Source organism: Cervus canadensis, chromosome 22 (assembly GCF_019320065.1).
Source record: "Cervus canadensis isolate Bull #8, Minnesota chromosome 22, ASM1932006v1, whole genome shotgun sequence".
Classification (NCBI taxonomy): Eukaryota; Metazoa; Chordata; class Mammalia; order Artiodactyla; family Cervidae; genus Cervus; species Cervus canadensis.
This window is the reverse complement of record NC_057407.1, coordinates 42,416,432-42,437,663: the sequence shown is the minus strand read 5'-3', so window position 1 is coordinate 42,437,663 and position 21,232 is coordinate 42,416,432. Positions and strand designations below refer to the sequence as shown.

Below are 21,232 nucleotides of genomic sequence, written 5' to 3'. Positions count from 1 at the left end.
CCGAGCGGGGGAGGGCGAGGCTAAGAACATTTGGTCCCTCGAAAGTTTTCCCGTTAGCACTGTCTTAGTAGCTTTAGGCTCCTGAAGCTTAAAATCACTACTCAAGCTTCTCCCGTTCCCCATGGAGCTCTTGCTTATAACTTTGGCTTTCTCGTCTTTTTTCCCGCCGTCTTCCCTCATAGTCATGCAATGGTGCAGCCCGACCTCAGGTTGGGCACCATATTAGGGCAAGGCAAGGCGGAGGAGCCTTTCGATCCTTCCGGTTCTGCGCCCCCATCCTATCTGCAGGCCCCTCCTACCTGCAGCCTTTGGGGCTCGGCGAGACTAACTGCCGGGCCGAAAACCTGGCTGCCGAGCCCCGCCCTCCAGCGCCGGGCGGTTCCCTAGGGTACGCCCGTGGGCATACCTTCTGCATCCCACCTGCAGCGGGCTAGCTCGCTGCCCGCAACCCTCCCCCCCTCAAAAAAGACTGGGGTTGGTACTCGCGTCTTCCCGCCCCCTTGTCAACTGCAGGGGGCCCTCACATAGCCAGTTCCGGGGCGGTTGCTCTCACCGACCGGAACTCTCCGCCCCTCCCGCGGCCCCGGGGCCGCTGGAGGCAGCAAGGAGGAGGTAGAGGGGGCGGGGGCCGCGGTAGGGTATCCTTAGAGGACTGGGATCCTGAAGGCGGAACATTGGGACCATCCATGGGTGGGGTCAGCCATTAACCAGCCCCACTTTTCCTGTGCCAGGCACTGAACTGAGCTCTTGGCTGGCATCAACTCTAAATCCTCAGAACATCCCAGGGAGGTAGGTACCATTATTACCCCATTTTACAGATTCAGACTTAAGGAAAAACAGACTCAGGCTTCCTTTTGTCTTCATTTTACGCATAGAAAAACCGACTCAGAGTTAATTAACATGTTCAGGGCTACATAGACATTGGTCAAGCCTGGGCTTGAATCCCACTGTATCTGGCTGTCCAGAGATCCAGGTATCTCTTTACTATCTGGGCCAAAGAGAAGGGGCAGAGGTAGGGAGGGGTGAGACAGGAAGAGGCTGCGAGGCACGAAGAATATTAGCATAAGTACCGGATGCTTGGAACTCTGGGTTCAGCAGAACCCAAGAAGAGTGGAAGTGAAGGGAAGAGCATCAGAAAGACAAGCATAGTAGTATGGTATAACATGGCAGTTAGGTGAACAAATTCAAAACTACCTGGATTCAAATTGCATGTTGGTAAGCTTGGACCTGCTGCATCCTTACAAAGTCTGTTTCCTCATCTGTAAAATGAGTGTGGTCCCTGCTCTTGGGGCTGAGTGAGGAATTCAGTGAGCAGCCAGTAGAATGTCTGCGCCTCACTTGGCACACAGTAGGTGCTGTGAGAATAGGAGCTAAGAAAAAAAGAATAGGAGCTAAGCCATCATCCCTGTCAGTAGGGTGCTGAAGCCTGACTCTCCCCGAAGCTGTCCCTGGATGGAAGGAGCCCTTGGATTTCTCTAGTGCCACTTTTCCCCCCATCAATGGTCCTTTCCTCTCCGGCTCCACAGGGTCCCCTGTCCTGAGCCATGAGTGAGCTGAAGGACTGCCCCTTGCAGTTCCACGACTTCAAGTCTGTGGACCACTTGAAGGTCTGTCCCCGCTACACCGCGGTGTTGGCGCGCTCTGAGGATGACGGCATCGGCATCGAGGAGCTGGACACCCTGCAGCTGGAGCTTGAGACCCTGCTCTCCTCTGCCAGCCGGCGCCTGCGGGTGCTTGAGGCTGAAACCCAGGTGATACCCTACAGAGGGGACATCACTACAGTCCACTACAGGGATGGACTATGACAAGTTATGGGATGTGTCACTGAGTTAGCCTCAGCTGCTGAGGCCCAGGTTACAGGATCCCAGGGGTGAAGAGAGAGACCCAGACATTGCTTGTGTGACACATAAAATATGCAAGAAAGTGCATGATCCTTCTAAATTGTGAGATTTCTTATTCACTAAGCATCTAGGGACCCCCACTCCTCACAATGCTTTGAGTCTGTAGAGTTAATTAGGACAGTTCTGGCCTTGGGGAGTGTGCCAGCTAAAGGGAAGGGGAGGTCAGACACATATCAGGTGCATTGCTGTTTTTGTTAGGAGTACTGGGGGAACTGGAAGGGGAGGCCTGCATTTGAATCCTGCGGTTTCTGAGCTGTGTGACGTTGCAAAACTTAACCGCCTGCTTCTGCAGATCAGTCCTCCTTCTGCAAAGTGGGCTGGATAATAGGACCTACCCTCAACTTTTGTGAGGATTAAGAGAGATTTTTTGCAAAGGCTCAGCCCAACGTCTGACACTAAGTAAGCATGTCAAATGTTATTTATTGGTCTGACTCTCATTATTTCTATTTATGGCATAAACATCCTCTGAGCCCTGGGTGCCAGGTGCTCTGCCAGAACCTGGGGAACAGAAATGGCTGAGATGAACTTCCTGGTCCCCAATAGCTTATAGTCCTATTGAAGAGACAAGGTACTCTGTTTATTCTAGTTATGACCAGATGACACGATTGGGCTTAGGGGTGCAAGGTACCAGAGACTCCTATAGAAAGAAGATGCCATTTTAACTGAACCTCAGAAGATGAATAAAATTAACTTGTGGTCCCTGGGAACCCATGGGAGCTTTTCGAGTGGGGCTGTGGCATAATTGGTTGTCTTTTAGCATCTAAGAAGCTAGATAGCTGATATAGAAAAGGCTTCCTAGTCACAGTGACATTTGAGGTGAAGGTTTGCTGGGAGGCACGCGTGCCTTCAATAGAAAGTTACTGCCAGCATATTTTCCTCGGGCTAACATGCACTGCCATGTGATCTACTTGTTTGACCTGCTAAACACTGTGTGACCAGGTTGGGTGCTGCAGGGGTGAATCAGTACAGACAAGTGAATGGAATGATGGCAAGTGTTTGAAAAAATCTTGTGAGATGGGCACAGAAAAGGAGCTGAGTTTTGCAGTATGAGTAGGAGTTTGCTAGATAAAAAGAGGAGGAAGGGGAGAGACTTAGAGCCTTCTTGAGTTCCAGATCTTAATTTTTTATGGGGAGATGGAGTTGTCCTGTGTCTTTCCTTCTCACCCTCAGTGACAGTCTTTGAATTTCAGATCCTCACTGACTGGCAGGATAAGAAAGGTGACCGACGATTCCTGAAGCTGGGTCGAGACCATGAGCTTGGAGCTCCCCCCAAACATGGGAAGCCCAAGAAGCAGAAACTGGAAGGGAAGGCGGGACATGGGCCTGGCCCTGGCCCTGGGCGACCCAAATCCAAAAACCTTCAGCCCAAGATCCAGGAATATGAATTCACTGATGACCCAATTGATGTGCCACGTATCCCCAAGAATGACGCCCCCAACAGGTTCTGGGCCCGGGAACATAGATGGGCCTTGGGATTTGAGCACTGGAGGCTGTGGAGGGGCCTGGGGCTGAGGCTAGTGGGGCAGGGGGCACCCCCTCAGGCTCTGCTTCTCTCTGTAGATTCTGGGCCTCGGTGGAGCCATACTGTGCTGATATCACCAGTGAGGAAGTGCGCACGCTAGAGGAGCTGCTGAAACCCCCAGAAGATGAGGCTGAACATTACAAGGTAAAGACCCCAGGCCTAGGTAGACATGATGGAGAACAAGAGGGCTCAGAGATGCCTCAGAATCAAAGATCACACAGCTATATATCATCTTCCTCTTTCTGTCTCCCCAGCCTCCTGACAGTTCCATTAACCCATTCAGACACCCAGGTTCTAGCTCTCAGCTTCCTCCCTTCTACCCTGCTACATCTTAAGGCATCTTCTTCAGTGAGGTCCTCCCTTTGTCTCTGTCATCCCCTTTGCTTTGGCTCAAAAATTCATCAGCTTTTACCTTTACAGCCTGTTAACACTTGCTTCCCTCTAGAGGGATTCTCTCTCTCCCTTTTTTATTGGATGCACAACGTGGCCTGTGGGATCTTAGTTCCCTGATCAGGGATCGATCCTGCACCCCAAGCAGTAGAAGTGAGCAGTCTTCACCACTGAACCACCATGGGAGTTCCTCTCTCTCTTTTTTAATGTTTTTATAATTTTTTTTTCCACTTATTTTTATTAGTTGGAGGCTAATTACTTTACAATATTGTAGTGGTTTTTGCCATACATTGACATGAATCAGCCATGGATTTACATGTGTTCCTCATCCTGATCCCCCCTCCCTTTTTTAATGTTTTTAATATATAGAAGTTTTTTATTTTTAGTTTTTGTGATGAAAATAAAAGAGGTTCCGTTAAAGAAAGTGTAGAAAATACAGAAAAATGTTGGAGGGGAGTTCTCCCCTAGGTCCGCTATCATGATCAGAGGTGCTTATAACACAGCCTCTTGTGGCTCCCATTACCCACAGACTCAAGTCCAGGCCTCAGTCCTTGGTAGCACAGCCCAGGTGCCCCTGTCCAGTTTCCTTGGCCACACCACCTCTTTACTGCTGTTATTTGCCAGCCCCACCAAGCACCTTACCCTCACTCCCGGCTCACACAGGGTCCTTTCTGGTCTCTGGGCCTCTGCACATGCCCATCTCCCCTTGGCAAACTAACACCCTTCCAGCCCCTTATTGCACGTAACCTGCACCAGAATGGCTTTGCAGGTTTCCCAGCAGGAGGTTGGTCTGTCTTTTTTGCACTGCCACAACACCGTAACCTACCGTCACTCCACTTGTCTGAATTTTTAAAAAACTTATTTGAAAAGGTAATCTATACAGGCAGTCACAAGTTCAAACAGTGCATAAGCTATTTCTCTCTCACTTCTAACTTTAAGGCCTGTAGTTCTCTCTAGAGATAATAGCTGTCAACTGAAATTGTCTGTGTATACACACCATTCTGCACCTTACATCGTGGAAATTTTCCTGTGTTGCCTTCTGTGTGTTGTAGTTGTTTATGTACCTGGCTTCTCTACTAAACTGTGAGTGTAGAGATTTTTATCTCCTGTATCTCTTCTCACCTGAGGCTCAGGCCTCAGCCCTGGGCTAGATACTCGGGAGACAGATAAATGAAGGAATGAGGGTGAACAGAGAGCCTGTTGGCAGTTCCAGGTGCACAGAGAGACCCTGCCACACCCCAGGCATCGCTGGCCTGTATTTATCTCTCCGGGGCTGGGTGGGATGTCTCCCACAGATTCCGCCCCTGGGGAAGCACTACTCCCAGCGCTGGGCACAGGAGGACCTGCTGGAGGAGCAGAAGGACGGGGCCCGGGCAGCAGCCGTGGCTGACAAGAAGAAAGGCCTCATGGGGCCCCTGACTGAACTGGACACTAAAGGTAAGTCCCTCACCTCCGTGCCCACCACAGGCTAGGACTTGAGTTCCCAGAGCTTCAGCCCACCAGTCTACCGTGTCTCTGCCCAATTCAGATGTGGATGCCCTGCTGAAGAAGTCCGAGGCCCAGCATGAGCAGCCAGAAGACGGGTGTCCCTTTGGTGCCCTGACACAGCGCCTGCTGCAGGCCTTGGTGGAGGTGAGTACCCCCAACGCAAAACAGGAACCACTATCACTCTGTTTCAAAGTTTAATTGTTTACTGAAGTATATTATATATATTAGAAAGGTACATAGCTCATAAACGTACAGCTTGATCGATTTTCACAAATGAGCACCCTTGTACAACTAGTCCCCAGATCACAAAATAAAACATCATCAGTATCCTTAAAGGCCTTCTCGTGCCCCTCCCAGTGTTTAACCTCTCCCACCTCCAGGGTAGCCACTACTCCACAGTTCCTTTTCTGGAGCATTAGTGAAAGGCCCTGTGCAAAGGGCTTTCTACACATCCTCTTGTTAGAAGCAGATAGTGGTTAACCCCACATTACACCGAACAAGGTTGAGGCTCAAAAAAGGGAACTGTTTTCTTGACATCACACAGCTAATAAGCAGAAGCAAGATTCAAACCCCAGGTTCAGCGTCCCTTCTTTATGCCCAATGGCTACCCCAAGGCATGTCTCTTCACCTTATGAGCCTCAGTTTTCCCTCTGGCTCAAACACAATAGCATCTTTCTCTCCCATGGAGCATTCTGGTCACATGCTCCAGGTCAGTTGAGGTTGGGGGAGATCTCCGTTCCACACCATCAGATAGGGACCCCAGGTTTGCTGGCTTTTTAATTGTTTGAAAAAATGTATATATGTATTTTTGGCTGTGCTGGGTCTTTGTTGCTGCTTAAGTTTTTCTCTAGTTGTGGCAGTCAGGGGCTCCTCTCTAGTTGGGGTGCTTGGGCTTGTAATTGCAGTGGCTTCTTTTGTTGTGGCGCACAGGCTTTGGGGCACACAGGCTCAGTAGTTGTGCCCAGGCTTAGTTGCTCTGCGGCATGTGGGATCTTCCTGGTTCAGGGATCAAACCCATGTCTCCTGCATTCCACTGAGCCCCCAGGGAAGCCCACTTTGCTGTCGTCAACATGCGCTCTGCACAGGGTCACTCCAGATGTGACTGGCACTCCAGCCCACAGAAAGAGAGCAAGGAGGAGTGTGTGAAGGTCTTGCTGCTGTGGCTCTTATCTCTTCTAATCACTTTCCACTGGAGAGTATTTGTCACATGAACACCCCGACCGCAGGGGAGGCTGGGAAGTGGGGTGTATCTGGGCAGCCATTAGCTCCTGTGGAAGAAAGGCGAGAATGGCTTTTGGACAGCCAGCAGCCTCAGCACAGCCCCTGGTGTGCTGCAAATGCCTAACGAGCCCTAGTTCTTCTCATTACTGCTGTGGAGTGTTGCCATCACTCTTCTGTGCTCCCTTTTGTATCAGTACAAAAACAAGAATTTATAAAATGATCAAAGCTTTTTGGAGCCAGTTTGGGAAGACTTCCCAGAGTGGGTGGAATGCAAAGAGGAAAAGATTATTTCCGGTATGTGAAGACTGTCCATGTAGGTTAGAGGGGAGCAGGAAAATGGTAATACTACAGCTCTTTCTTCCTCTGACATCTCTCTGCTCTTCTAGGAAAATATTATTTCCCCCATGGAGGACTCTCCTATTCCAGACATGTCTGGGAAAGAATCGGGGGCGGATGGGGCAAGCACCTCTCCCCGCAATCAGAACAAGCCCTTCAGGTGAGTGACATCCTGTCCACACTCCACAGCCTGGCCTCTGCTTCTGTTGACTTCTGTCAATCCCAACATGGGGTGGTCTTTATATTCATAGAGAGACTGAGGACATTTTGATAAAGTCCAATAGAAGTCAGATATGCGGGCTGGCCCAGCACTTCCGCATACACAGACTTAGTTCAGGCTTTTCATCATGGCCCTGTTCTCACTGTAAACCTAAATGTCCAACTGGAGGGGACTGACTGGCTAACTCGTTGTAACTCCATATGATGAAATAACTTGCAACTATCAATCAAGTTAGAGAAATATAGTTATTTGACATGAAAAGATGGGATCAGTAGAGTGATAAGTGGAAAACATCAGTTGTAGCACAATATGACCCTATTTTTATTTAAGATATATTTAAATGTGTGTACACAGTGGGTAAGAAGCTAAAATAATCCATAATAAAAGTGGGAAGAGGGACTTCCCGGGTTGTCCAATGGTTAAGACTCCATACTGCCAGTGCAGGGGGTGCGGGTTCAATCCCTGGTCAGAGAACTAAGATCCCACAGTGCCGTGAGGTATAGCCAAAAGATTTAAAAAAAAAAAAAGTGAGACTAATATGTAACACAATCTAGGATACGTATAGTGTTTATATAATAGTAACATAAAATACATATTTTTATGTATATACCATATGGAAAGAAAATGGCATGTAATAACAACAGATAACAAAATAATAATTCTCTCTAGGTTGTTAGCATTAGAGGTTTTCCCGTATTTTATTTTACATAATATATTGATATCTGTTGCTTGTGTCTGAAACAAGATCAAATGTGTCTGTCTCTGTATTTTGATATGTAGATAGACAGAGAGGGGGCCCCAGAGAGAAGGGAAGGTGTCTGCTAACTTGGGCACCTCAGAGGGGGCCCCCGCAGACTGGCCCGTGAGCTGAGCACTGCCTCCCCCTGCAGCGTGCCACATACTAAGTCCTTGGAGAGCCGAATCAAGGAGGAGCTGATCGCCCAGGGTCTGCTGGAATCTGAGGACCGCCCCGCAGAGGACTCGGAGGACGAGGTTCTGGCAGAGCTGCGCAAGCGGCAGGCTGAGCTGAAGGCGCTCAGTGCCCACAATCGCACCAAGAAGCACGACCTGCTGAGGTGAGTGTGGACGGGAGGACTGGGCCAGGAGGTGGCCCGTGAGGCCTCGGCCACAGGGGTCACCTTCTGGGAGCTTGACGACAGGCTTTCCAAACCTGGCAGGGCCTCTGAAGACCTGAGGAGCTTTGAAAAAAAAGTCATTGCTGGGCACCACCTCACTGGTTATATCTCAGACATTCTAATTCCACTGACTAGAGCTGAGGCATCTGTGAGTTATTTATATACCTCAAACTGGTAAAAACAATACAAAATTTTACCCTCTAAACCATTTTTAAGTGTACAGTTTAGTGATATTAATTATACTCACATTGTCATGTGGCTTATTTTTTAAGTCTCTCCATGCTGATTTTCTTTTTCTCCCAAAGTATGCTTTTTTTAAAATTCTTGTTCTTTGTTTTTGGCGCCAAAACTCAGGATCGAACCAGAGACCTTTTGTTCCCCCCAAGTTTTATAGTGAAAAATTTCATACACGCAGAAAATCTGATGGACTAGCACAGTAAACACCAATATACTCTCTACCTCAGATTATCAGCTGTTAACATTCAGTTGGGCATCTGTGATTATCAGCCTCTCACCAGGAATTGACCAGTGTTGAAGTACAATGTCATTCATTTTGTATTCACTCCCATGCATCTTGCCTTGCATTGGTCACAACAAGGATACAGGCGGTAACCAGAGGGAGATCACGGGAGGTGCTGCCATGTTATTGGGGAGACAGACAAACAGCCCAACTAAGTCCCTTTGCTTCTTATAGGCAGGTGCTGTGTCTTCACCTCACAGAGCCCCAACAGAGCAGGGCACACTCATCCATTTGGCCAGATTGCCTGTCTCTTAGACCTGGTGCTGGGGGTTAGGAGGAGAGGCAGGGCAAAGGGCTTATGGTCATTGCATGAGTGGTTGGCAAAGACATGCACCATTAGAAGAGAAAGTTGCCGATACCCCAGCTGAGCTGCTGGGGTATTTAAGGATGAGGGTGTACTGAGTGTCTACCACGTACCAGGGGTTTTATGTCTGCCCTCTTACTTCATCTCCACTACAGCCCAGAGAGCAGCTGGTAGTTTTCCCTCTGCACCAGATGAGGAAATAAAGGCCCAGCAAAATGAGTGCTCTGTCGAAGGTCACACAGCCAGCAAACAGCCAAGCTGTGACTCAAGCCCAAGGCTGAGTCCAAAGCCTCTTTCTAGTTCCCTCTCAAGGGCAAGAAGAGGAAAATACAGATGAAAGAGTACAGAGAAAGGGAGGGTGAGGGCAGGGGGAGAGAGAGAAGTGGGGCTGTGCAGACGTGGAAGTCAGGGGCAGTGAAGGAACTAGCTTGGCTGTCAGAAGGCCCACCGTGTACCCCTCAGCCCTGCGTGGACAGGCTGCAAGGCATCTGCCCAGAGCAGCAGCTTCCCCTTCTGAAAAATCAACAGGTTAGACTACGTGGATCTCTTTAGTGACCTTCTAGCTCCACCATCAATTGAATTGATAGGTCAAGTTCAGTTCAGAGGCATCAATTTGGCGTCTCACTCGCCTCCTGTAGACTTCAGGCTGCCTGGACCCTTAGGTGGCTCTGGAATTTGGATGCCAAAGTAAGCAGGTCTTTTGCTGGCACCAGGACACCTTTTAAAGATAGTTGGGAGCCAGCCTGCCTTGATTCACATCTCCTGCTCACTAGTTGTGGGATCCTGGGGCATTTCTTACCCTCCTTGAGCCTCAGTTTCCTCACTGGCAACAAGTATAATAGTAGTACCTACCTCACAAGGTTGTTATGAGGATTAATTGAAATACTCTCTTTGAAGAGGCAGTACTTGGCACAGGGCACCACGTAAGTGTGGCTTGGTAACTTTGCTTTTTGGTACGGAAAGGTCCATGGGTCCCTGGGTAGCAGATGGGCTCAGTCTGGAAGAGGGAGGAGCCCCTGTTGGGGCGGCTTCCCACAGCATCTGCTTGGCTGGTCCCCACAGGCTGGCGAAGGAGGAAGTGAGCCGGCAGGAGCTGAGGCAGCGGGTCCGCATGGCAGACAATGAGGTCATGGATGCCTTCCGCAAGATCATGGCTGCCCGGCAGAAGAAACGGACCCCCACCAAGAAGGAGAAAGACCAAGCTTGGAAGACTCTGAAGGAGCGTGAGAGCATCCTGAAGCTGCTGGACGGGTAGCTGTCACCCCTGCTCAGGCCGCCTTCCCCCGGCCTGGGAAGGGGAGGCCCACTTCCTTTGGGCTTCCAGAAGCTTCGGCCTGTGGCTGCCTAGCTAATGTCAAATGGCAGCAGTCTCTAGAGGCTGGGCCCTTCCCTGACATCTTCTGGCCTAACTCTATACAGCCAGAACATGAGAGGCCCTGCTGGGCTGGCCTGGGGCCCAGTCTCTGCTTGGTCCCCCAAATGAGAGGGGGGCTTCATTTCTGGGTCATCCTCACCCCCTCCCCTCCCCACCCCTTTCACCCTCAAGGACTTCTCCCTTGTGGTTTTGTAAAGTGCAGACTTAAGAATAAAGAGACTGAAACATGGTTTTTTTAAAAAGCACCCAGAATCTCTGCATGTCTGTTACTGTGGGGTAGAGAGGAACTGGTGTGAATGGCAGAGTTGACTAGGGCATGCTCGATGGCTCTCAGCCTGTGGCCACTCACCCAGGTCATCCATCCAGGGAGAACTTTCTGAAGATACCTGTGGCCACAGGTAACATCTCAGCTCAGGGTGGTTTGACAGTAAAGACACGTGTTAGCTAGGGGTTTGGTGCTCCTGGGGCAGGGTGGCGTCCCCTCTGCCCTGGCTGACCAAAGGGCCGGGTATCTCCACACGCCCGTGGTGGCAGCTTTTGCCTGAAGTAGGTTCCCTTCCTGCTGTGCAGTGGCAGCCAGTAGCAGCTGATGGAGGCCAAATGCTTCCTTATTTCTGTCCAGCACGAGAGGGCAGGAAGGCACCAGCTGGCTTCCACGGCCAACTCCAAAGAGCAAGAAGCCTTTCCCAGACACCCTTAGGTCTCACCAGCCCAATCTCAGTCCTACATGCCCATTCTTGAACCAGCCACTAGCAAGGGATGACTCTAATGTGTTTAAACCACGCTCCATGAGAAAGAAGTCTGCTTTCCCACTAAGCCTAAGGCAGTGGGGAGACAGGGTAGAACAGATGAATAAACAGTCTTGTCTCTGTCTCCAACTGTTCCTAAACTTCGGTGTCAGAGAGTCAGAGAATAATTTGCAATTTACTGTGGGAAGGTTGAGGTCCACATCTGAGGGGGGGTTGCAGAGATTCCCTGAGGAAGTGACCTATGAATAGAGCCTTAAAGGAGGATGGCCAGGACGGCCAACACCTCTCCTATTAGAGAGCCGCCTTTTTCCCATTCCACCTGGCTCTGTGGGGCTGTCAGAGGAGGGTGGACACGTGACACCAGTATGGCCAATCTCAGTCTGCCATCCCTCTAGCCACAATGACTGGTCCAAAGAGTGGGCAAGTGACCACAGCTGGGCCAATCAGAGGCCTTACGTAAGACTGCTCTATGGATGCTGAAAGAAAGGAGGACTTTTTTGAGTGAAAAAAACGCAATATAAGCTTGAACCACACAGTAACCCATTTTCCTGCCACATGGAAAAGTCTGCCTGAGAATACAGCCAATTCAGGAAGCAGAGCCAGGAGATGGAAGACAAGAGCTCTCAAACGATACAGCTGATGCCCTGGATCCTCCACTGGAGTTCAGTTATATTCGCCCACAAATGTTTCTTTCGGCTTAAGCTAATCTACTTTGGAGCTTTGTCATTTGTCAACTAGAACAGATGTGACTCATACAAGTGGATTTTGGCAAAAAGAAGGGTGGCGTGCAGTCCTGAGAGGACAGTGTGAGGGAGGCTCTGCCTCTTGCTATGTGGAGGTGGGGGGGTGGGGGAGGTGCTGCTGCAGATTTTCAGTGATTCACTGCCCCGAGGTTCTGTACAGCCTTCTGAGAGAGAAACACCCACACTTAATTTCTAAAATTAAGTGCTCAATAAATTCGGCCTTGTACAAGGCATTGCTAAATTTTTAAGCTATTGAATCTTCTCAAACATCCTTCATGTAGGTACTAATAATATCCCAGTCACAGATGAGGAAACTTAAGTCTTAGGAGTTGATATACCTTGCCTGCTCAAGTAGTGGATTAGTGGTTGAGCATGGTTTCAAGCTCAGTCAGTTTGACTTGCACACTGAGTCTCTCTATGACACATTAGGGCCCCACTTCCTTAGAGTCTGCGCATGGTACTTCTAGGTTTAGGTAGTGCACCTGTACGGCCATACATGGAAGCCCTGCCTACAGACCACCTGTTCTTAGTTACGACTCATTTCCATGTCCATTAGACCAGACCATAAGTATAGTAGGCGTCATTAGCACAGTGTTCCAGGAACAGAGACGGTTTTGTAGAGGAGGAAGGATGGTAGCTGAGGTCCCAAGATTAGGTAGAATTGGGGGAGGGGAAGGTAGACATTATAAATAGAAGGAAAAACCCTAGAAGACTGACTGGGCCTAGTTCATCAGGGAAAAAACGGAACTTTCAAGGATCGGTTGTGAGAATTCTAGTTATTCTCTATTGCACATCTACCTTCTGCCTGGTACTATGCTGGCACTTCGCTCCCATGTCTTATTTGATGCTCATTACACACCTACAAGGTGAGGAGTAACATCTACCTTGCAGAGGAGGACATCCAGGCTCAAAAAGGTTCACTGCCTTCTGAGGCTATCAGTGCAAGAACGGTTACAGCCCTGCTAGTACCAGTGACAGGTGACAACCACAACAGGACAGGGAGTCCCTTCTGATGGCCTACCCATGTCCATTAGAGCCAAAGAAGGCCTCCTTTATGGGCTTTGGGGAAAGCTGGGTTCCCTTTGAGAAGGGAGAGATTAGTTTCGGCACCTCAAGCCTCCAATTTTTTTATTTTTTGTGGGATCTTAGTTCCCCGACTAGGAACTGAACCCAGGCCCCAGCAGTGAAAGTGTGGAATTCTAACCACTGGACCACCAGGGAATTCCCTAGGCTACAGTTTTAACTGGAAATGACAGTGACCCCTTATCACCAATTTGGTAAAAACATGTCTTTTGTGTGTTGGCCCTGAAAATCATCCACTACCATTGTTTAGCCTGAGTCCCCAATGCCTTACAATTAACTTTCAGAAACACCAGGGTGAGTGAGAACAGGACTGGGTAGAGGTTAAACCCTGGCGTAGGGAACATGACCTAGCGTGGGTCCCCAGGCCTTCTCAGCTCCTGAGCACTCTGAGGAACTGACTGGGGGATGCAAGGTCACACATGACTTCTGCTAAGAAGGAAGCAATGAGGAATTCCCTGGTGGCCTAGTGGTTAGGATTCTGGGCTTTCACAGCTGTGACCCCTGGGTTCATTTGCTGGCGGGGGAACTGAGATCTTGCAAGCCACAGGGTGTAGCCAAAGAAAAAAAAGAAGGAAGCAATGGCTGGAAGTTTGTGGAAAAATGGTCAGAGAGTAAATTCCTTTCCTGATGAGTGGCTCAGGGCTCAAAGGAGAGAACTAAGCATAAACAGACCATAATTCACTTGTTCATGTATTAATTCACTCACTGCTTTTTCTCTTTATTCACTTCATAAAAACATTTATCGCTCTATCTACTTGCCTCCATTTCCTCATTCATTCTTTTGTTTCCTTACTCAGTGATCCTGTTACCCTGGCTAAAAGCCACGTGGGTGACAATGGGAGGCAGCTGAGCAGACAACCAAAACACAAGGCAATAAAAGCAGACAGAAGAATGTATAAAATCTGCACGGACTTGGGACAGAGACTGGTTTAATAACAGCTCAGAGGGTCAGAGGGCTTCCCTGGTGGCTCAGACGGTAAAGAATCTGCCTGCCATGTTGGGAGACCCAGGTTTGATCCCTCGGTCAGGGAAGATCCCCTGGAGAAGGGAACGGCTCCCCTCTCCAGTATTCTTGCCTGGAGAATTCCATGGACAGAGGAGCCTGGCAGGCTACAGTCCAAGAGGCCACAGAGAGTCGGACACAACTGAGCAATTAACACTTCCGTTTCATTTAGAGGGTGAGGAAAGACTTTGGGGAGAACGTGGAAAGGAAGTTGAGGGTCAGAAGACATTCCAGACAAAAGGAACAGCAAGGCACAGAGGTGCGAACAGCTGGCTTGCTTAGAGAGAGGTGAGAACTTCAGTGTGACTGGAGCCCTGGATGTGTGGAGGGGGAGGGAAGGATGAGAGATGAGGCATAAAGTAGGTTGAGACCAGGCTGGGACAGGCTTTGAATGGCAGGTTAAGGTTCACTGGCTTTATTCCTAAGGTCAGTGGTTGTTCTCAAAGTGTGGTTCCTGAACAAGAAACATCAGCAGCATCTGGGAACTTAATAAAGATGCAAATTCCCAGGGCCCAGATCTACCCAGTCAGCAGGGCTCCAGGGGGGGCCCAGATGTCTGTTTCAGCAGGCCCTGCGGTGATTCCTGATGCATTTTACAGTCTGGGCGTCACTCTTCTAGGCAGTAGGGAGTCAGGGGTGGTTTGTGAACAGGGCAGTGCCGTGACAGCACTCCAAAACGGGAAGTTCTCTGATGGCAGCAGGGAGGCTGCACTGAAAAGAGGGGGTGAGGGTGGACAGGAGTGCAATCATGTGCAAAGAATCACATCTGAGATGGAGGATGTGGCGGAAACTGGCAGATGTCCTCCCAAATATATTCTCCCTTTCTTCTATAGTAATAGAACTCCTGATTTTTAGCTGGACACGTGCCTCCGAAAGACTTAATATCCTAGCTTCCTTTGCAATTAGGTATGATCATGTGATCAAGTTTTGGCTGACAGACGTGAGTGGAAGAGATGTGTGTTACTATGAGGGCTTGAATCCCAAGGGGTGTGCCTTCCATGTTCCCTTCTCCCCACGGCTGGGATGAGGCATGGTGGCCACGCTTCTCGAAACATGTGGTCCAAGACACCATAGGAACAGGTGAGTATAAAGACAAAAAGCTAGGGTTCCTCTTACCTTGTAGTCATTGTACCAGCCTGAGACTGCTGTAACCAGATGGTTGTACATTTCTATTTTAAGTCACAATTATTTTGGGTGTCTCCTAGAGAAACCAAACCTATGTTCTAGTTGATAAAGTAAGGGGCATGCCAAGCCCTCTTTTTGAACTATACCGGCTTCCTTCTCTTCCCTTCGTCTCTTTCTTTTTCAAAAGAATTTGGGAAAACATAACTGAGGGTGTGTCTAATGAGTTTCATAAAGTTAGCCCATCTGGTTTAATGGCGTCACGGTCATTAACCATTAGATTTAGCTCTAAGCTTCCTGGAAGCTAAGGTGCAAAATGGAAATATGATGAATCAGTCTCAGAACATTTGATATCAGAGTAAAGGGCATCTCCCAGTTTTACTGACAAAAATTCTAATAATTTGTCATGCTGGTGAAATTTCTCAACTGGAGTCATGTGTAGATAATATTCTCCATAAATGTGACAGGAAAAGGAGACTGAGTTCCACATGGTGATTTCTTATCCCAACCTCTGATGAAAGCTCAGGACATACTGTTAAAACAACTCTGGGAGAATGGTTATGCAAGGGACCCCGAAGCTAGGGTGGTGCCAAGCACTGCACATGAATTTGCTCCTCTCAACAACTCTATGTCAGAGCAGGCAATACTGTTACCCTTACTCTACAGATGAGGAAACTAGGATACAGAAAGGGGAAGGGCCAGATCAGATAGCTGGTGTGAGTCAGTGTTGTAAGCCAGCTCTTAGACCTTAGAGGCCTTATTCTAAACGTCCCTCTCTGGAGAAGGCAATGGCAACCCACTCCAGTACTCTGGCCTGGAAAATCCCATGGATGGAGGAACCTGGTAGGCTGCAGTCCATGGGGTTGCACAGAGTCGGACACAACTGAAGTGACTTAGCAGCAGCAGCAGCATATTCCCAACATCACAACTCTCCCCCTTCTTACTGTTCTCAGAAACACAAGGAATAATCTGATCCAGGACCAGGACCACCTCTCCAAATGACTGTATTTATAAAGACTTTTGGAGCTGCACTGAAACATCAGTTATAGTTAAACCAACCTAGTTTTTTCCTTAATGAATTGAGTTCCCAAGGTACCTTATTAAAGATCTTTCAGAAAGCTAAATAAATAAATAAACATCCCTCTCTGGGCTGGCCAGCACCATCATATACAAAATTTTAGGTTCTGTGGGATGAGAATCAGCGAAAGGCCAAGAATATGTGCCCTAGAATATGCCTGTGTTAGCCAAGAGAAATTAGTGAGATCTGGTAAACAGCAGAGGGACCTCTGAGGCTCTAAAGATAGGCTGTTCCTGGGTGAGAAAGTAGGGGTAGGCACCACAGAGGCAGAGGAAAACCCCAAATGTGGGGCTTGACTAGAACTTGTGGGCCTTCAAGAATGGAAGGAGAAATAATATTGAAAGTGCTGTCCTTGGGGACCTAATGTCTAGAAAAGGAGAGGAAAACTCTCTTAAGTAGGCTGCAGGTACCATCAATTTACAAGTTGTGAAGTAGTACATCTGGTAGATGTACCTTATATGTTTTAGTCATCCTCTTTTTGGTAATTTCTTCTAAATTTTGTTGTTATAAAAATATTTCTTCAAACATCTTGGAGCACATAGCTTTGCCTTAATTTAGGATTACTTCCCTGAAATTGATTCCCAGAAGAGAAATTCCTGGGTCAAAAGGCTGGACATTATTTAAGCTTTTTTTTTTTTTTTTAATTTAAGCTTTTGATGCATACTGCCAAATTGCTTTCCAAAAGAAAGATTTTTAGCAAGTCATTTTTCCACCAGAAATACTGAAGTACCCATTGCTCACACTAACATCAGCTATAAATGGTTTCTTCTTTTAATTTGTACTTCCTTGACTACTTTCAAGGTAGAGAATATTCCATGTTTGTTGTGTTTCATCTGTCTCCTTTGACCATTTATTGGGTTCTTAGTTATCAATTTTGTGTATTCTTTACATAATAGAAATATTAACCCATTGTCACTAAAACATTTCCTCAGTCTGAAGTTTGCCTTTTACTGTTAGCTATGATCTTGGAATAAGGTAGAGTTTTGAGTTTGTTTCCAACAACAGAAGTTAAGAATGTTTTCATAATTGTGATGCAACGAACAAGGGCTTAATTTCCAAAATATACAAACAGCTCATGCAACTCAACAACAAAAAACAATCCAATCGAAAAATGAGCAGAAGACCTAAATAGATATTTTCCCAAAAAAGAAATACAAATGGTCAACCGGCACATGAAAAGATGCTCAACATCTCTTATTATTAGAGAAATACAATCAAAACTACAAGGTACCACCTCACTCCGGTCAGAATGGCCATTATTAAAACTCTAAAATAACAAATTTTGGAGAGGATGTGGACAAAAGTGAACCTCCAAAATAAGCTGGTACAGCCACTATGGAAAAAAATATGGAGGTTCCTCAGAAAACTAAAAATAGAATTACTGTAAGATGCAGAAATCCCACTCCTAAGCATATATCCAGATGAAAAGCTAATCCAAAAAGATACATGCACCCTTATGTCACCATTCACAATAGTCAAGACATGCAAACAATCTAAATGTCCAACTACAGATGAATGGATAAAGAAGACATGGTACATATATACAATGGAATACTACTCAGCCATAAAAAAGAACAAAATAATGCCATTTGCAGCAACATGGATGCAACTAGAGATTATTACAGTAAGTTAATTAAGACCGAGAAAGACAAATATAGTATCAGTTATATGTAGAATCTAAAATATGACACAGGGAATTTCCTGGTCATTCCCTGGTCCAGTGGTTAGGAACTGGCACTTTCACTGCTGTGGCTCAGGTTCAAACCCTGGTCGGGGACTAAAATCGTGCAAACTGTGCCATAGCACAGCCAATAAATAAATAAATAAAATATGACACAAATGAACCTATCTATGAAACAGAAACAGATTCACAGACACAGGGTACAGACATGGCTGCCAAGGGGAAGGCAGGGAGGGGAGGGGTGGAATGGAGGCTGGGGTTAACAGATGTAAGTTATATATGGAATGGATAAACAGCAAGGTCCTACTGTATAGTACAGAGAACTATATTTAGTATCCTATGATAAAATGGATAAGAATATAAAAAGAATGATGGAAAAGGATATAAAAAAGTATATATGTGTGTGTGTGTGTATATATATACACACACACACACATATATATAAGGTTTTCCCAGTAGTCATGTGTGGATGTGAGAGTTGGACTACAAAGAAAGCTGAGCGCTGAAGAACTGATGTTTTTGAACTGTGGTGTTGGAGAAGACTCTTGAGAGTCCCTTGGACAGCAAGGAGATCCAACCAGTCAATCCTAAAAGAAAAATCAGTCCTGAATATTCACTGGAAGGACAGACACTAAAGCTGAAACTCCAATACTTTGGCCACCTGATGCAAAGAACTGACTCATTGGAAAAGACCCTGATGCTGGGAAAGATTGAAGGCAGGAGAAGGGGACGACAGAGGATGAGATGGTTGGATGGTATCACCGACTCGATGGACATGAGTTTGAGTAAACTCCGGGAGTTGGTGATGGACAGGGAAGCCTGGCGTGCTGCAGTCCATGGGGTCGCAAAGAGTCGGACACGACTGAGCAACTGAACTGAACTGAATCACTTTGCTTCACAGCAGAAATGAACACACTGTAAATCAACTATACCTCAATAAAAAAGGTTTTTATGTTTGCACATAAGCCTGTCCATCTTTTCCTTGTGATTTCTTCCATTTTTCTCTAATCTCAGAAGACCATTCACACATCTAATGGTTAATTTTCTGTTGGATTCAAGAACTGATGGCAATGTCTGAGCTGTTATGTCATTTTTTAATTACAGAGAGAAGGGAATTACTTCCTTTACTTTTTTCTTTTCTTGTTTCCATATATTTTGACTTTCCTTGACTTACTTTTTTAGTACCTTGAAATACGCTCATTGAAGATGAGGGCTCATTGGAGATGGGGGCTATAGGAGGAAATGGGTATATGTATACACATTATAAAAAGTCTGGAAGAGTACGTAACAAAACATATTAACTGATTTTTTTTTTTCTGACTGATGGGAGCAGGGCTGGGATGGATTTTGGTTGTGCCTGCCCAGCACTGCTATTCCTTTGGGCAATATAGCCGTCTTCATTCCGTGTGACTCTGGTGGGGCTGCCCATGACAGTACATTTACCCTGTATAGTACCTTATTCCTCTGCCAACAGGTTCAGGGGTGAAAGCAGAGGCGTGTCAGTTCAGCAGAGCCCATCATAGTCCTTCCCTGAAACTGATACACGAAACTGGGTGTAGCTCCTCTTTTGCTGGGTTCAGTTGGAAAGCTGGGGCTCTCACACCATGCTTGTTGCCAGGTAGAGGAGATCACTCTGCAGAGGAAAGGAAACCAAAGTGAAAAGAAAAATCAAGACAAGGAGAGATGAGAGGAAGCAAACCCTACAAGTACTGTGTCTCCAGTTCCAGTCTGACGCTGAGCCATGGTGTTCTTGCCTCAGCTATGTTAAGCCCTAGGTATCTCTCTGGTGAAGCTGGCTTAAGTGGGTATTCTGTCACTTGACAAGTGAAAGAATCTAACCGGTGGAACGGAGATGTGGGGGAAGGAAATTGCCCCTTAGCCCCCTATTCCCAGACAAATCAGGTCCCTTCTCTGAGCCTCTGTTTATACTAAAGTAAAAGTAAATTTTAGCTGTCATATTTTAAATCCCAATGGTATTCCAGGCACTTCACATTCATCAGCTCATAGAATTCTCGGGAGCACTCTGAGTCAGTCATCAATATTCCCATATTCCAAATGAGGAAACTGAGACTCAGGGAGACAAAGTGTGACCCAGGTAAGTTGTCCTAGAAACCTCAGCCATCTTCCTCCCTCACCCGTAAAACAGGCATAACAAACTGACTACCCTAGAACACAGTCTTTAGGATAAGAGAGGGAAAAACCAGTTGAACTGACTTGGGGGTAAGCCTCGTCCTTTCCCCATAGCTGAAACAGTAAAGAATCTGCCTGCAATGCAGGAGACCTGGCTTCCATCCCTGGGTGGGGAAGATCCCCCGGAGAAGAGAATGGCTACCAACTTCAGTGTTCTTTGGAGAATTCCATGGACAGAGGAGCCTGGCGGGCTACAAATCATGGTGTCAGAAAGAGTCAACACGACTGACTGAGCGACTAACGCACAACTCCCGATTTCCAGATGGAAAAAGCGGGAATTCAAAAGTTGGGGGCAGCACTCGGTCGTGATGGTCGGGGGCCCTCAGGCTGGCTCCTCTGGCTGGCTCCAGTCCAGGCCCACCCCGACTTCCTGGGAGTTGCTCCTCCCCGCCCCACCATCTTCCCAAGGAAGGCCTTGCACAGGATGACGTCAGTCAGGTCCTCTGGCCCCCTGCCTGCCGGCCCGGAGCGGTTTCGGGCTTCCCCTCCCCAACCTGGCCCTGAGCCACGGGCCCCGGGCGCCGGCCCCGTCACGTGGCCCTCCTTGGCCGACTTCCCCCGGGATCCTGATTTAACTCTCCCTCCTCCCCTCCCCTCCCCGCCCCAGGCCCTCCGGGCACCACACCTGTTCTGCCTGGCAGGTGTAGGGAATTAGAGCATCAGCTCTTCCTAAGAGAAGGACCTTCTAGTTTTCCCGCCAGTGGAATGCGGCCCCCACCCTACGACTGCCTCTCTTCCCTTCATTGCTTACTTTTGCGCTGGCCTTTGCCTACGGCCCCATTCCTCCACCCCCATCAGTCTCCCAAGCCCTTCCCAGGGACTAATTCCCGGGGCGGCGAGGGGAGGGGGACAGAGCTCAGCCCTAAGGAAGCTCACAGAACTGGTCTCAAAGAAACTTCTAGAGACAGGGTGAAAACGGTCAGCTTCCGTTTCGGAAGACAGCAGACTCGGGTTCGAATTCAACTCTGCTTCTGACCAATTGCTGATTCTGAACCCTTCATCTCTCTATGCCTCAGTGGTTCCTTTTGCGAAACCGGGACCCCGCCGGGAGACGAAAGATAGAACGAGTCCAGCGGCTGCGCTGACTGAACCGAGGGGCTCCTCCGCGCCCCGGGCGCCCCTTCCCCAGCCCCGGAGCGGGGCCTCACCTCCCCAGTCCCTCCGCCGCAG

The 21,232-nt window shown here is 47.9% G+C and overlaps 1 protein-coding gene and 1 long non-coding RNA gene across 6 annotated transcripts; one reads left to right on the top strand and one right to left on the bottom strand.

The window, feature by feature from the left end:
- The first annotated feature begins 241 nt into the window (after nucleotides 1-241).
- On the top strand, nucleotides 242-10,658 carry TADA3 (transcriptional adaptor 3). Of its 5 annotated transcripts, none has more exons than XM_043442596.1 (10): nucleotides 242-388; nucleotides 732-789; nucleotides 1,527-1,751; nucleotides 3,092-3,342; nucleotides 3,462-3,567; nucleotides 5,109-5,250; nucleotides 5,342-5,445; nucleotides 6,909-7,018; nucleotides 7,969-8,154; nucleotides 10,101-10,658. In XM_043442596.1, the coding sequence occupies exons 3-10, from the start codon at nucleotides 1,545-1,547 to the stop codon at nucleotides 10,291-10,293; spliced, it is 1,299 nt and encodes a 432-aa protein (XP_043298531.1). In that variant the 5' UTR covers nucleotides 242-388; nucleotides 732-789; nucleotides 1,527-1,544; the 3' UTR covers nucleotides 10,294-10,658. The 5 variants fall into 5 exon arrangements, 4 of the variants coding, with proteins under 4 accessions (XP_043298531.1, XP_043298533.1, XP_043298532.1 ...); XM_043442598.1 differs by lacking the exon at nucleotides 242-388 and adding an exon at nucleotides 456-474; XM_043442597.1 differs by lacking the exon at nucleotides 242-388 and adding an exon at nucleotides 479-612.
- Nucleotides 6,445-20,802, bottom strand: LOC122424610. The gene is made up of 3 exons (XR_006264482.1): nucleotides 20,688-20,802; nucleotides 19,328-19,505; nucleotides 6,445-6,569 (listed from the first exon to the last, which is right to left on the bottom strand). It is a non-coding gene; the product is annotated as an uncharacterized LOC122424610 (long non-coding RNA).
- Between the last annotated feature and the right edge of the window lie 430 nt (nucleotides 20,803-21,232).